The sequence below is a fragment of the Entelurus aequoreus genome, linkage group LG10, assembly GCF_033978785.1.
Source record: "Entelurus aequoreus isolate RoL-2023_Sb linkage group LG10, RoL_Eaeq_v1.1, whole genome shotgun sequence".
Classification (NCBI taxonomy): domain Eukaryota; kingdom Metazoa; phylum Chordata; class Actinopteri; order Syngnathiformes; family Syngnathidae; genus Entelurus; species Entelurus aequoreus.
The window spans coordinates 58111371-58128991 of NC_084740.1; the positions used below are offsets into that span (position 1 = coordinate 58111371).

At 39.0% G+C, this 17621-nt stretch overlaps 1 protein-coding gene across 5 annotated transcripts in view; it reads left to right on the forward strand.

The window, feature by feature from the left end:
• foxb1a (forkhead box B1a) overlaps positions 1–17621 on the forward strand; it is a 303263-nt gene that overhangs the window by 273782 nt on the left and 11860 nt on the right. For 3 of the 5 annotated variants that reach the window (XR_009827541.1, XR_009827540.1, XR_009827543.1), the window contains 2 exons: positions 4659–9165; positions 14371–14503. Coding sequence is in view for 1 of the 5 variants with exons in the window: in XM_062061289.1 (XP_061917273.1) it covers positions 5592–8771 (3180 nt within the window). In the remaining 4 variants the exon portion in view is untranslated. Of the gene's footprint in view, positions 1–4658; positions 9350–14370; positions 14504–17621 lie in introns of those variants that run through there. The other 2 variants (XR_009827542.1, XM_062061289.1) reach the window with 2 other exon arrangements.

Below are 17621 nucleotides of genomic sequence, written 5' to 3' on the forward strand. Positions count from 1 at the left end.
CATGAGCTGGGGTTGTGTCGGTGTCAGCCTTTAAGAAAAGTGTCCCTCCCTCTAACTTGTGTTGGATGAATTAATCAGCAGCACAAACTAGAACCTTCCCAGTGTGTGTGTGTGTGTGTGTGTGTGTGTGTGTGTGTGTGTGTGTGTGTGTGTGTGTGTGTGTGTGTGTGTGTGTGTGTGTGCGTGTGTGTGTGTGTGTGTGTGTGTGTGTGCTGCGTCTGGTCGGGCCGCCAGCAGCTCTTCCAGCTGTACTGTGAAACTTTAATGCCTGCTGGACGCCTCCAGCACCGCCTGTCTCCTGTCTCCAAGGCGACGGAGGGGAGGGGAGGGTTCCACATGTTCACTAACTGGGACGAGAAGTTGGGAGGAGGACGCAACCGGCTGTCGAAACACACCAAAACGCCGGATGGATGACGTAAAAAAAAATCAAAAACTGTGGTTAACTTCCCCACCAAATGCTGCTGTTTTATTTTTATTTGTATTTATTGCTACACAAATGTATTACTGTATTTTTCGGACTATAAGGCGCACTTAAAGGCCTACTGAAATGAATTTTTTTTATTTAAACGGGAATAGCAGATCCATTCTATGTGTCATACTTGATCATTTCGCGATATTGCCATATTTTTGCTGAAAGGATTTAGTAGAGAAAATCGACGATAAAGTTCGCAACTTTTGCTCGCTGATTAAAAAAAACCTTGCCCCTACCGGAAGTAGCGTGACGTCACAAGCGGTAGAGCTGCTCACAATTCCCCGTTGTTTACAATGGAGCGAGAGATATTAGGAGCGAGAAAGGGACGATTACCCCATTAATTTGAGCGAGGATGAAAGATTTGTGGATGAGGAACGTTAGAGTGACGGACTAGAATGCAGTTCAAGAGATATCTTTTTTCGCTCTGACCGTAACTTAGGTACAAGCTGGCTCATTGGAATCCACACTCTCTCCTTTTTCTATTGTGGATCACGGATTTGTATTTTAAACCACCTCGGATACTATATCCTCTTGAAAATGAGAGTCGAGAAGGCGAAATGGACATTCACAGTGACTTTTATCTCCCCGACAATACATCGACGAAGCTCTTTAGCATGAGCTAACGTGATAGCATCTGTCTCAAATGCAGATAGAAACAAAATAAATAAATCCCTGACTGGAAGGATAGACAGAAGATCAACAATACTACTATCAGGAGACACCGAACCAAACACTGGACATGTAAATACACGGTTAATGTGTATTGGACGCCTGTCGAAGCCTAGCAATGCTGTTGCTAACGACGCTAACTTAACAACGGGACCTCGTCAGAGCTATGATAAAAACATTAGCGCTCCACCTACGCCAGCCAGCCCTCCTCCGCTCATCAACACCCGTGCTCACCTGCGTTCCAGCGATCGACGATGCAGTCGGCGGCCCGGAGACGTAGGAAGTCAAGGTGAGTTCGCCGCTAGCGCGTCTGCTATCCAACAAAGTCCTCCTTGTTGTGTTGCTGCAGCCAGCCGCTAATACACCGATCCCACCTACAGCTTTCTTCTTTGCAGCCTCCATTGTTCTTTAAACAAATTGCAAAAGATTCACCAACACAGATGTCCACAATACTGTGGAATTTGGTCGAAGAAAACAGAGCTCTGTGTATTGTGTCCAAAAGGGTCCAAACACTTCCGTGGACCTCGCGACGTCACGCGCATACGTCATCCTCCAAAGGCGTTTTCAACCGGAAGTTTAGCGGGAAATTTAAAATGTCACTTTATAAGTTAACCCGGCCGTATTGGCATGTGTTGCAATGTTAAGATTTCATCATTGATATATAAACTATCAGACTGCGTGGTCGCTAGTAGTGGCTTTCAGTAGGCCTTTAAAATCCATTTTTTTCCTCAAAACTCGTCAGTGCGCCTTATAACCTAATGTGCGGAATGATTCTGGTTGTGCTTACCGACCTCGAAGCAATTTTATTTGGTACATGGTTAAAGGCCTACTGAAAGCCACTACTAGCGACCACGCAGTCTGATAGTTTATATATCAATGATGAAATCTTAACATTGCAACACATGCCAATACGGCCGGGTTAACTTATACAGTGACATTTTAAATTTCCCGCTAAACTCCCAGTTGAAAACGCCTTTGGATGATGACGTATGCGCGTGACGTAGCCAGTGAAACAGAAGTATCGGTACCCCATTGAAAACAATACAAAATAGCTCTGTTTTCATCGCAAAATTCCACAGTATTCTGGACATCTGTGTTGGTGAATCTTTTGCAATTTGTTTAATGAACAATGGAGACTGCAAAGAAGAAAGTTGTAGGTGGGATCGGTGTATTAGCGGCTGGCTGTAGCAACACAACCAGGAGGACTTACTTGGATAGCAGATGCGCTAGCCGCCAACCCCACGGATGATCGGGTGAAGTCATTCGTCCTTCCGTCGATCGCTGGAACGCAGGTGAGCACGGGTGTTGATGAGCAGATGAGGGCTGGCTGGCGTAGGTGGAGCGCTAATGTTTTTATCATAGCTCTGTGAGGTCCCGTTGCTAAGTTAGCTTCAATGGCGTCGTTAGCAATAGCATTGTTAAGCTTCGCCAGGCTGGGAATTTTTAACCGTGTAGTTACATGTCCATGGTTTAATAGTATTGTTGATCTTCTGTCTATCCTTCCAGTCAGGGGTTTATTTCTTTTGTTTCTATCTGCATTTGAGCCAGATGCTATCACGTTAGCTCAGTAGCTAAAGAGCTTCGCCGATGTATTGTCGTGGAGATAAAAGTCACTGTGAATGTCCATTTCGCGTTCTCGACTCTCATTTTCAAGAGGATATAGTATCCGAGGTGGTTTAAAATACAAATCCGGGATCCACAATAGAAAAAGGAGAGAGTGTGGAATCCAATGAGCCAGCTTGTACCTAAGTTACGGTCAGAGCGAAAAAAGATATGTCTTGAACTGCATTCTAGTCCGTCACTCTAACGTTCCTCATCCACGAATCTTTCATCCTGGTTCAAATTAATGTGGTAATCGTCACTTTCTCGGTCCGAATCGCTCTAGCTGCGTTGAAAACAATAGGAAAATATGAGGAGGTGAACAACTGACTATGTCACGCTACTTCCGGTAGGGGCAAGGCCTTTTTTTATCGGAGACCAAAAGTTGCGAACTTTATCGTCGTCGTTCTCTACTAAATCCTTTCAGCAAAAATATGGCAATATCGCGAAATCATCAAGTATGACACATAGAATGGATCTGCTATTCCCGTTTAAATAAAAAAATTTCATTTCAGCAGGCCTTTAAAGTTAAAGTAGCAATGATTGTCACACACACACACGAGGTGTGGTGAAATGTGTCCTCTGCATTTGACCCATCACCCTTGTTCACCCCCTGGGAGGTGAGGGGAGCAGTGGGCAGCAGTAGGATTACCTCCAAATTCTTCAGGACAAGCTAAAAGAAAAACAAAAAACTTAGGGCTACATCTACATTACTGAAAGAAAAAAAACTTAAATAGATTTGTATACAAACATGGTAGCTAAAAACAATTGCTCGGACCATAAAGGAATATAAACGTTGCACCTTTACAGTGTAACATTTGTTATTGTCTCCTTATTATAATAGCCTGACTCGACTAGCTTAGCTTTGCACCCGGGAATCATTTTTGGTGATTTAACACCCAATTCCAACCCTTGATGCTGAGTGCCAAGCAGGGTGTAATGATAAGTGTGACCGGTAGATGGCAGTCACACATAAGAGATAGGTGCAGACTGCAATATGACTCAAGTAAACAACACCAAAACTTTGAAATGTTCCATTGAGAATATAGAACATTACACACGGCGCTCCAAAATCCATCAAAATATTTTAGTATGACTTTGGTAAGCTATGAAGCCACACCACTTGATGGATTGTACTGTGCTTCAACATAGGAGTATTATTATGGTGTGTGTATAAGGTAAGACATGTTATGTTTCCATTTAGAATTTTTTTTTATAATAATATGACTCCTTCAGTGCGCCTTATATATGAAAAAAGCTCAATAATAGACCATTCATGGACAGTGCGCCTTATAATCCGGTGCGCCTTATGGTCCGCAAAATACGGTAATTGTTTAGTGCAGGGGTCACCAACCTTTTTGAAACCAAGAGCTACTTCTTGGGTACTGATTAATGCGAAGGGCTACCAGTTTGATACACACTTAAATAAATTGCCAGAAATAGCCAATTTGCTCAATTTACCTTTAACTCTATGTTATTATTAATAATTAATGATATTTACACTTAATTGAATGGTTTAAAAGAGGAGAAAACACGAAAAAAAATGACAATTACATTTTGAAACATAGTTTATCTTTAATTTCGTCTCTTTAAAATTAAAAATTCAACCGAAAAAAAGAAGAGAAAAACTAGCTAATTCGAATATTTTTGAAAAAATTAAAAAAAATATTTATGGATCATCATTAGTAATTTTTCCTGATTAAGATTAATTTTAGAATTTTGGTGACATGTTTTAAATATGTCCGGTTCACCGTGCGTGACTGCTCGCCGTCTGTTCGCTGTTGCGAAAAAGCTAAGTAGCGCTCTATCTGTGTGCTTTTAATTGTTCTACAGCTTTCTTTATCACTTCTCAAACATTTTTAGTGGTACTATTTAACTTGCAAATCACCCGATCTCTGTCCCACCACCCTTTCCTCAGCTAGCTAGCTGCTAAGCTAGCGCGGAGAAAGGCAGCGCCGGTCAGTAAGAAGCTACTCCTACAGACCGCGACCACTTCCCTGAGGACAGCAGGAACTTCACTCGGTGACAGAAAACACTGTGAGTAATGGCTTCCTGCGCGTCTTGCACCATACTCACGGAGAGGTTGGCTCTGCTAGAGGGCCGTGTCCGCCAGTTAGAGCAGAGTAATGTCGTAACTTTAGATGTTGCGGACACATCTGCTAGCGTTAGCTGTAGCGAGCTAACTAGCCCAGCTCGTAGCAGTCCTAAGCGGCCTACAAGCTACGGTGTACCGGTTGAGACGCATAATAGATTTAGCTCTTTAGCTAGTCCTACACCCCAGTCTACCGGGCACCACACCTTAGTTATAGGGGACTCCATCACCCGAAACATAAAGCTTAGCAAACCAGCCACAATAAAGTGTATCCCCGGGGCCAGAGCACCTGACATTGAAGCTAATCTTAGGGAGCTAACTCGCAACAGGCCTAGTAAACACGTACGACAGGCTAATCGCACCACTAATTATGCGAATATAGTTGTACACGTTGGCTCCAATGACACTAGAATGAGACAGTCAGAGATTACAAAGAGAAACATAGCCAGGACTTGTGATCTCGCCAGAAAGATGTCCAGGCATCGAGTAATTGTCTCTGGCCCCCTGCCTGCGAGAGGCAATGATGAGAGATATAGCAGATTAGTCTCGCTTAACAAGTGGTTGGCTAGCTACTGTAGGCAGCAGGGACTAACGTTTATTGATAACTGGCCCTCTTTCTGGGGCAAACCAGGCTTGCTGATGAGAGACGGCCTTCACCCTAACCAGGAAGGCGCCATCATCCTGTCTAGAAACATAGACTACTATTTAAGTCTCACTTGACTGACTACACTAGAGCAAGCCCGGTCACAGGCAATTACAATGTCTGTTAGTCCGGGTGAGGAGTCAGTTAAGCTAGAACTAGCCAGCGCCAGGCTGGATAATCCATGTACGCATAGCAATTCTCTTAGAATAATACACAATTCACATAATGTTTTTTCTGCTGTGTCTGTGTCAGGGGTGGACATGCATTCTACTGAGGTGGCAAATTATGATATGTCCAGTCTATTGCAGCACCAAGCAAACAATCGGAAAATTCCAGTCATATCAATTCCTAGATATGGTCGAAACTATTTAAAGTGCACTACGCATAATAAACGCAACATTGTTAATATTGCCACTACGGATAATCTTAACAAAAACTCGTCAAAACAGCCCAATACCTATAATATGGGCTTTTTAAACATAAGATCATTGTCTCCCAAGGCGTTATTGGTTAATGAGGTCATTAGAGACAACAATCTTAACGTCATTGGTCTTAGCGAAACCTGGCTCAAACCGGACGAATTTTTTGCGCTCAATGAGGCATCTCCTCCTAACTATACGAATGCGCATGTTGCCCGCCCTCTTAAAAGGGGAGGGGGTGTCGCACTAATATACAATGAAAATTTCAACCTTACCCCTAACCTAAATAATAAATATAAATCGTTTGAGGTGCTTACTATGAGGTCTGTCACACCGCTACCTCTCGACCTGGCTGTTATCTACCGCCCCCCTGGGCCCTATTCGGACTTTATCAGTGAATTCTCAGAGTTCGTTGCTGATCTAGTGACGCACGCCGACAATATAATCATAATGGGGGACTTTAATATCCATATGAATACCCCATCGGACCCTCAGTGCGTGGCGCTCCAAACCATAATTGATAGCTGTGGTCTTACACAAATAATACATGAACCCACGCATCGCAACGGTAATACAATAGATCTAGTGCTTGTCAGGGGTGTCACCACCTCCAAAGTTATGATACTTCCATATACTAAAGTAATGTCCGATCATTACCTTATAAAATTTGAAGTTTTGACTCTTTGTCAACAAGCTAATAATAATAATAACTGCTATAGCGGCCTCAACATTAATGCTGCCACAACGATGACTCTTGCTGACCTACTGCCTTCGGTAATAGCACCATTCCCAAATTATGTCGGCTCTATTGATAAACTCACTAACAACTTTGACGATGCCTTGCGCGAAATTATTGATAGTATAGCACCGCTAAAGCAAAAAAGGGCCCCTAAAAGGCGCACCCCATGGTTTACAGAAGAAATTAGAGCTCATAAATTATCATGTAGAAAACTGGAACGCAAATGGCGCGCGACTAAACTTGAGGTTTTCCATCAAGCATGGAGTGATAGTTTAATAACTTATAAACGCATGCTTACCTTAGCTAAAACTAAATACTACTCAAATCTCATCCGCCTCAACAAAAACGATCCTAAATTTCTGTTTAGTACAGTAGCATCGCTAACCCAACAAGGGACTCCTCCCAGTAGCTCCACCCACTCGGCAGATGATTTTATGAATTTCTTTAATAAGAAAATTGAACTCATTAGAAAGGAGATTAAAGACAACGCATCCCAGCTACAACTGGGCTCTATTAACACAAATACGACTGTATATACGACGGACACTGCCCTCCAAAATAGTCTCTCTATTTTTGATGAAATAACATTAGAGGAATTATTACAGCGTGTAAGTGGGATAAAACAAACAACATGTTTACTTGACCCACTTCCTGGGAAACTTATCAAGGAACTGTTTGTATTATTAGGTCCATCAGTGTTAAATATTATAAACTTATCACTTTCCTCCGGCACTGTTCCCCTAGCATTCAAAAAAGCGGTTATTCATCCTCTGCTCAAAAGACCTAACCTCGATCCTGACCTCATGGTAAACTACCGACCGGTCTCCCACCTTCCGTTTATTTCCAAAATTCTCGAAAAAACTGTTGCACAGCAGCTAAATGAACACTTAGTGACTAACAATCTCTGTGAACCTTTTCAATCCGGTTTCAGGGCAAATCACTCTACGGAGACAGCCCTCGCAAAAATGACTAATGATCTATTGCTAACGATGGATTCTGATGCGTCATCTATGTTGCTGCTTCTTGATCTTAGCGCCGCTTTCGATACCGTCGATCATAATATTTTATTAGAGCGTATCAAAACACGTATTGGTATGTCAGACTTAGCCTTGTCTTGGTTTAACTCTTATCTTACTGACAGGATGCAGTGCGTCTCCCATAATAATGTGACCTCGGACTATGTCAAGGTAACGTGCGGAGTTCCCCAGGGTTCGGTTCTTGGCCCTGCACTCTTTAGTATTTACATGCTGCCGCTGGGTGACATCATACGCAAGTACGGTGTTAGCTTTCACTGTTATGCTGATGACACTCAACTCTACATGCCCCTAAAGCTGACCAACACGCCGGACTGTAGTCAGCTGGAGGCGTGTCTTAATGAAATTAAACAATGGATGTCCGCTAACTTTTTGCAACTCAACGCTAAGAAAACGGAAATGCTGATTATCGGTCCTGCTAGACACCAACATTTATTTAATAATACCACCTTAACATTTGACAACCAAACAATTAAACAAGGAGACTCGGCAAAGAATCTGGGTATTATCTTCGACCCAACTCTCTCGTTTGAGTCACACATTAAGAGTGTTACTAAAACGGCCTTCTTTCATCTCCGTAATATCGCTAAAATTCGTTCCATCTTGTCCACTAGCGACGCTGAGATCATTATTCATGCGTTCGTTACGTCTCGTCTCGATTACTGTAACGTATTATTTTCGGGCCTCCCTATGTCTAGCATTAAAAGATTACAGTTGGTACAAAATGCGGCTGCAAGGCTTCTGACAAAAACAAGAAAGTTTGATCATATTACGCCTATACTGGCTCACTTGCACTGGCTTCCTGTGCACTTAAGATGCGACTTTAAGGTTTTACTACTTACGTATAAAATATTACACGGTTTAGCTCCAGCCTATCTCGCCGATTGTATTGTACCATATGTCCCGACAAGAAATCTGCGTTCAAAGAACTCCGGCTTATTAGTGATTCCCAGAGCCAAAAAAAAGTCTGCGGGCTATAGAGCGTTTTCTATTCGGGCTCCAGTACTCTGGAATGCCCTCCCGGTAACAGTTAGAGATGCTACCTCAGTAGAAGCATTTAAGTCCCATCTTAAAACTCATTTGTATAATCTAGTCTTTAAATAGACCCCCCCCTTTTTTTAGACCAGTTGATCTGCCGTTTCTTTTCTTCTCTCCTCTTCTCCCCTGTCCCTTGCGAGGGGGAGTTGCATAGGTCCGGTGGCCATGGATGAAGTGCTGGCTGTCCAGAGCCGGGACCCCGGGTGGACCACTAGCCTGTGCATCGGTTGGGGACATCTCTGCGCTGCTGACCCGTCTCCGCTCGGGATGGTTTCCTGTTGGCCCCGCTGTGGACTGGACTCCCGCTGATGTGTTGGATCCACTGTGGACTGGACTTTCACAATGTTATGTCAGACCCACTCGACATCCGTTGCTTTCGGTCTCCCCTAGAGGGGGGGGTTACCCACATATGCGGTCCTCTCCAAGGTTTCTCATAGTCATTCACCGACGTCCCACTGGGGTGAGTTTTTCCTTGCCCGTATGTGGGCTCTGTACCGAGGATGTCGTTGTGGCTTGTACAGCCCTTTGAGACACTTGTGATTTAGGGCTATATAAATAAACATTGATTGATTGATGATTGATGTTAAAATCCAATCTACACTTTGTTAGAATATATAACAAATTGGACCAAGCTATATTTCTAACAAAGACAAATCATTATTTCTTCTAGATTTTCCAGAACAAAAATTTTAAAAGAAATTCAAAAGACTTTGAAATAAGATTTAAATTTGATTCTACAGATTTTCTAGATTTGCCAGAATAATTTTTTTGAATTTTAATCATAATAAGTTTGAAGAAATATTTCACAAATATACTTTGTCGAAAAAACAGAAGCTAAAATGAAGAATTAAATTAAAATTTATTTATTATTCTTTACAATAAAAATAAAAAAATTACTTGAACATTGATTTAAATTGTCAAGAAAGAAGAGGAAGGAATTTAAAAGGTAAAAAGGTATATGTGTTTAAAAATCCTAAAATCATTTTTAAGGTTGTATTTTTTCTCTAAAATTGTCTTTCTAAAAGTTATAAGAAGCAAAGTAAAAAAATAAATGAATTTATTTAAACAAGTGAAGACCAAGTCTTTAAAATATTTTCTTGGATTTTCAAATTCTATTTGAGTTTTGTCTCTCTTAGAATTAAAAATGCCAGGCAAAGCGAGACCAGCTTGCTAGTAAATAAATACAATTTAAAAAATAGAGGCGGCTCACTGGTAAGTGCTGCTATTTGAGCTATTTTTAGAACAGGCCAGCGGGCTACTCATCTGGTCCTTACGGGCTACCTGGTGCCCGCGGGCACCGCGTTGGTGACCCCTGGTTTAGTGTAATTTCAAGGAATTTTACATTAAATAGTTCCAAGACTTTGGATTTGTTAGATGAATAGATATATGACTTTATTCATCATGTAACGGGAAATTAAGGAGTGTTTTTTTCTAATACTAAATAAATGTTCCAGAGTCAAACTATCCTATCATTATTCATTTAGTTACCGTATTGTTCGGACTATAAGGCGCACTTAAAATACTTTCATTGTGTCAAAAATTGACATTGCACCTTATAACCCGGTGCGCCTTACATACAGTACAGGCCAAAAGTTTGGACACACCTTCTCATTCAATCTTTATTTTCATGACTATTTACATTGTAGATTGTCCCATCAAAACTATGAATGAACACATGTGGAGTTACGTACTTAACAAAAAAAAGGTGAAATAACTGAAAACATGTTTTTATACTCTAGTTTCTTCAAAATAACCACCCTTTGCTCTGATTACTGCTTTGCACACTCGTGGCATTCTCTCCATGTGTCCAAATTTTCGGCCTGTACTGTATATGGAATAGAATAGAACAGAATGGACTTTATTGTCATTATATTTGCATATAATGAGATTAAGGCCTACTGAAAGCCACTACTACCAACCACACAGTCTGATAGTTTATATATCAATGATGAAATCCTAACATTGCAACACATGCCAATACGGCCGGGTTAACTTATAAAGTGACATTTTAAAATTCAGGCCACACTTCCGCTTGAAAAACTCATTTGGATATGATTTATGCGCGTGACGTCACAAAAGCAACGGAAGTGGTTGGACCCCGTCGGACCCGATAGAAAAGCCTCTTGTTTTCTTCGACAAAATTCCACAGTATTCTGGACATCTGTGTTGGTGAATCTTTTGCAATTTGTTTAATGGACAATGGAGACTGCAAAGAAGAAAGTTGTAGGTGGGATCGGTGGAGCGGCGGACTACAGCAACACAACACCAGGAGGTTGTGTTGTGTTTTGAGCAGGATAACAGACGCACTACGGTGAGTCTAGCTTTGGCTTCCAAACATTTGATCGCTTGCCCGTACGTGCGTGTCGATATGTGCATGTCACGTACGTAACTTTGGGGAAATATATGTTTCTTGCCGACTCTGATGGCGGCCGGGGTGTCGTCAAAAGCGTACAACGCCCGCCGCCGCATCTAAGTTAGCTTCTGATTTTTTAGCTTCGCCAAGCGGAATATTATTAATCGTGTATTTACATGTTCATGGTTTAATAGTATTATTGATCTTCTGTCTATCCATCCAGTCAGGGTTTTTTTTAATTTAGTTTCTATCTGCATTTGAGACTGACGCTATCACGTTGGCTACGCAGCTAGGTTAGCTTCTGTTTTTTTAGCTTCGCCAAGCGGAATATTATTAATCGTGTATTACATGTTCATGGTTTAATAGTATTATTGATCTTCTGTCTATCCATCCAGTCAGGTTTTTTTTTAATTTAGTTTCTATCTGCATTTGAGACTGACGCTATCATGTTGGCTACGCAGCTAGGTTAGCTTCTGTTTTTTTTTTAGCTTCGCCAAGCGGAATATTATTAATCGTGTATTTACATGTTCATGGTTTAATAGTATTATTGATCTTCTGTCTATCCTTCCAGTCAGTTTTTTTTAAATTTAGTTTCTATCTGCATTTGAGACTGACGCTATCACGTTGGCTACGCAGCTAGGTTAGCTTCTGTTTTTTTTAGCTTCGCCAAGCGGAATATTATTAATCCTGTATTTACATGTTCATGGTTTAATAGTATTATTGATCTTCTGTCTATCCATCCAGTCAGGGTTTTTTTTTATTTAGTTTCTATCTGCATTTGAGACTGATGCTATCACGTTGGCTACGTAGCTAGGTTAGCTTCTATTTTTTTTTAGCTTCGCAAAGCTGAATTATTAATCGTGTATTTACATGTTCAGTCACTGTGAATGTCCATTTCGCGTTCTCGACTCTCATTTTCAAGAGGATATAGTATCTGAGGTGGTTTAAAATACAAATCCGTGATCCACAATAGAAAAAGGAGAGAGTGTGGAATCCAATGAGCCAGCTTGTACCTAAGTTACGGTCAGAGCGAAAAAAGATACGTCCTGCACTGCCTCTCTAGTCCTTCACTGTAACGTTCCTCATCTACGAATCTTTCATCCTCGCTCAAATTAATGGGGTAATCGTCACTTTCTCGGTCCATTGTAAACAACGGGGAATTGTGAGCAGCACTACCGCTTGTGACGTCACACTACTTCCGGTACAGGCAAGTTTTTTTTTATCAGCGAGCAAAAGTTGCGAACTTTATCGTCGATTTTCTCTACTAAATCCTTTCAGCAAAAATATGGCAATATCGCGAAATGATCAAGTATGACACATAGAATGGATCTGCTATTCCCGTTTAAATAAAAAAAATTCATTTCAGTAGGCCTTTAAGGACTCCAATTTGAGGTGCGGTAGTGGGAACAAATATGGGGTAAAAATAAATGACACAACAGGTAATAAAGAAAAAACTTAACAATTGAAATAAACAGACTACTATCCAATAAAAATAATAAGCAATTCTGTACAATATACAAAACACTATAGAAATACAAAATACTGTACAATATACAGAACAAGACAAGAGTACCGGAGTTATAAATAACAATCAGTGTCGGACGTATTGCACTCGAAGGGTAATATTGCATATTAGGGTATTAGGGTAGGATATTATATAGGGGTGAATTATTATTATAAGTTAGAGTTTGATGATATTATTATATTATATGACTTTATTCATCATGTAACGGGAAATTAAGGAGTGTTTTTTTCTACTACTAAATAAATGTGACCGCAATAATCTGTTCCAGAGTCAAACTATGCTATCATTATTCATTTAGTTACTGTGTTTTCCGGACGATAAGGCGCACTTAAAACCCTTTCATTGTGTCAAAAATCGACATTGCACCTTATAACACGGGGCGCCTTGTAATTTATTCATTCTATTTAATTAATTAAATTCTGGTTGTGCTTCTGACCTCGAAACAATTCTATAAGTGTGACCAGTCACACATAAGAGATATGTGTGGACTGCAGGTTGATGCCTGTTCGATAAATGCAAGTACAAGCAAGCCCAAAACTTTGATGTTCCGTTGAGAATATAGAGCAGGGGTAACCAACGCGGTGCCCGCGGGCACCAGGTAGCCCGTAAGGACCAGATGAGTAGCCCGCTGGCCTGTTCTAAAAATAGCTCAAATAGCAGCACTTACCAGTGAGCTGCCTCTATTTTTTAAATTGTATTTATTTACTAGCAAGCTGGTCTCGCTTTGCCCGACATTTTTAATTCTAAGAGAGACAAAACTCAAATAGAATTTGAAAATCCAAGAAAATATTTTAAAGACTTGGTCTTCACTTGTTTAAATTCATACATTTTTTTACTTTGCTTCTTATAACTTTCAGAAAGACAATTTTAGAGAAAAAATACAACCTTAAAAATGATTCTAGGATTTTTAAACACATATAATAATAATAATAATAATGGATTAGATTTATATAGCGCTTTTCTAGACACTCAAAGCGCTTCACAGAGAAGTGAGAACCCATCATTCATTTTTACAACTCATTCATTCATCATTCATTCTCCGGTGTGAGCGGCACCGGGGGCAAGGGTGAAGCTTCTGTTTTTTCGACGAAGAATATTTGTGAAATATTTCTTCAAACTTATTATGATTAAAATTCAAAAAAATTATTCAGGCAAATCTAGAAAATCTGTAGAATCAAATTTAAATCTTATTTCAAGGTCTTTTGAATTTCTTTTAAAATTTTTGTTCTGGAAAATCTAGAAGAAATAATGATTTGTCTTTGTTAGAAATATAGCTTGGTCCAATTTGTTATATATTCTAACAAAGTGCAGATTGGATTTTAACCTATTTAAAACATGTCATCAAAATTCTAAAATGAATCTTAATCAGGAAAAATTACTAATGATGTTCCATAAATTATTTTTTTTATTTTTTCAAAAAGATTCGAATTAGCTAGTTTTTCTCTTCTTTTTTCCGGTTGAATTTTAAATTGTAAAGAGTCGAAATAGAAGATAAACTATGTTTCAAAATGTAATTGTCATTTTTTTTCGTGTTTTCTCCTCTTTTAAACCGTTCAATTAAGTGTAAATATCATTAATTATTAATAATAACATAGAGTTAAAGGTAAATTGAGCAAATTGGCTATTTCTGGCAATTTATTTAAGTGTGTATCAAACTGGTAGCCCTTCACATTAATCAGTACCTAAGAAGTAGCTCTTGGTTTCAAAAAGGTTGGTGACCCCTGCACTAGAAAGTTCAAGTTAAAGTACCCATGATTGTCACACTAGAACTATTCCATTCTCAACAGACAGGAATACTTACGCATGCTGGCATTTGGCGGGATCCTGGGATGCAGAGAAGGCAGGCGACATGCAAGCAGACGGTCCAAAAAGAGGAGCACAGGTGTGGCTACGGGTGAGCAGAAATGTGACACAAATAAGGTAAGGCAAGATAAGGTAAGACAAAAACACAAAAAAGTACAACACGAATTGGACGATGAACCAGCGTTACAAGAAAGGCGATACTGGCAGAGAAACCCTCGTAATTTGCAACTAGAAAATTCCCCGCGGAAAATTCCTCCGTCGTACTTATTAGATGGTGCCGAGTGTCTGAATCTGTACAAAATGAGCCACAGAGCAAGCCCAAAACAATAGCATGTTTACATAAAAATGCTAACACTTAGCACGTGTGCTAACGATCGCATGCTGGCGTGCTAACATATAGCATGTGTCACATACCAAGTTATATGACTGTGGAATTACAGAAAAAAGTGTGAAGTTAGCTGAAAAAGTTAGCATGTAAATGTTAGCGTGCTAACGGGTAACATTTTTCGCATACCAAGTTATACGACTGTAAGGTGTATGGCTGCGGCACTAGAGTAAAAAGAGTAAAATTTGCAACAAAAAAAAAGTTAGCAATTTAATGTAAGCGTGCTAGCATGCTAACGTTAGCACGCTAACAAGTAACATGTTTTACATACCGAGTTATATGACTGTAAGGTGTATGGCTGCGGAACTAGAGTAAAAAGAGTAAAATTTGCACAAAAAAATAAAATAATAAGTTAGCACTTTAACGTATGCGTGCTAGCATGCTAACGTTAGCATGCTAAAAAGTAACATGTTTCACATACCAAGTTATACGACTGTAAGGTGTATGGCTGCAGAACTAGAGTAAAAAGAGTAAAATTTGCAAAAAATAAGTTAGCACTTTAATGTAAGCGTGCTAGCATGCTAACGTTAGCATGCTAAAAAGAAACACGTTTTACATACCAAGTTATACGACTAAGGTGTATGGCTGCGGAACTAGAGTAAAAAGAGTAAAATTTGCGAAAAATAATTTAAAAAAAGTTATCACTTTAATGTAAGCGTGCTAGCATGCTAACATTAGCACGCTAACAAGTAACATGTTTTACATACCAAGTTATACGACTGTAAGGTGTATGGCTGCGGAACTAGAGTAAAAAGAGTAAAATTTGCAACAACAAAAAAAAAAAGTTAGCACATTAATGTAAGTGTGCTAGCATGCTAACGTTAGCACGCTAACAGTTAAGTGTCACATACAGAGTTATATTAGCAGGAACAGCCCGCAGAAGCCCGTAGTAAAGTCACAGCAAAACAAGGCAAAAACAGGAAGTGGACACAAAATAAGAGCGCTGCACAGGAAGAAACACTAAACGCAGGAAAAACAACACAAAGTCCAAAACAGTCATGACAGATGTTTTAGACTTTGTGAAGTGTAAAAAATGAGTTCATCTCTTATTATAGTGAAGCAGAAACTTGACACAAATGGCGACACTAAATTATTGATGTCACTTTTATGTTTTGAACACTTTTTAAACAGACTTAGAAACTATATGTAGGAATGATCAATCAGCGCATGCGCCAAAAGTCGGCCACTTCCGTTTCCTACTTGACAGTTTTTTAATAAGGTAACTATTTTTTTAAACAAAGGTTCGCCGAAGTATATATTCATAACCTGAAATAACAAAAAGCCACACTTTAAAAAAATTAAATAACTTTTTATCCATCCAGATCGTTTATTATTGAAATTTGAAGCTGCCCTTTTCATCTTAGCTTTGAATTCCAGTGACATTAGAAGATCGCTTCTCACGCTCATAATTAAAGTACTCCATTTTTTGAAAATGATTGTAAAATATATGTCGCCTATACTGTGTAAAACTACAAAATAACAAACACGGAGGCTCCAGTTTTACACGGGGACTTTATTTCGTTTTGTTTTTCTTCAAAACTCCGCTCCACCACAACGTGTCACCACTTCCGCTCTTAGCGCCTTCAAAATAAGAGCTCAAGGCACATACTGTATAACAGCTTATAACAGGAACTTAACATCACAAAAAGGCAAGTCCATACAAATAGGTTACATAGTTATCGCTATCTGAACACTTTTAAATATGTACATACGTTTTTATTTGTATATTTTTTTTATTTTTTTTTTACAATTTAAAGTCGTAAAGCTGTTGCCTTGTCTGCGCATGCGCTAACGCTCATTAAATCGGGCAGTGACAAATATATGTACTAATTCTGCCTAACAACAAATGGAATCTGTCTAAAAGTAATTATATTGATTTATTTTGTATAAAAAAAAAAAATTTACATTTTTTATTAACTTGCACATTTTAAGTTCACTACTAGTACTCTCTCCGAGGTCTTAATCAATAATAATAATAATAATACATTTTATTTGGTATAGCGCTTTTCAGAGTACTGAAAGACACTTTACAGGATAAAGAAATGTAAATATAGAACAGTTCAAAGTAATAATATAAAATATAGGAAATATAAAAGCAGTACATTGTAAAATACATAATTTACAAGGCTCAAGTCGTTTGTTTTTTTCAGAGACATTTATTTATTTTAGCCACATCTTGGATACCAAATATAATGCCGTCAGAACTAATAAAAGGAGCAAACAGAACTTACAATTAGTCTGACATCCAAAAAAGAAACATTATTTCACAAACATACCAGAAATAATCATTGGCAAACACTTGTCGTCTCATGCTGCTTCCTTAAGTCCGTCACATTTTAATTGTCCCCCCAACAACGTGACCAAACCGGAACAAAAAAATATATTCCCCTCTCAATTTAGGTTTGTAACAAAAATAAAGTTAACATAAACGTGCATGAATTGACACAAGGAAATATATTTTAATCACATTATGTGTACAGCAGGGGTCACCAACCTTTTTGAAGGCAAGAGCTACTTTTTGGGTACTGATTAATGCGAAGGGCTACCAGTTTGATACACACTTAAATAAAATGTCAGAAATAGCCAATTTGCTCAATTTACCTTTAACTCTATGTTATTATTATTAATTAATGATATTTACACTTAATTGAACGGTTTAAAAGAGGAGAAAACACGAAAAAAATTACAATTTAATTTTGAAACATAGTTTATCTTCAATTTCGACTCTTTAAAATTCAAAATTCAACCGAAAAAAAGAAGAGAAAAACTTAAAAAAAGAATTTATGGAACATCATTAGTAATTTTTCCTGATTAAGATTAATTTTAGAATTTTGATGACATGTTTTAAAT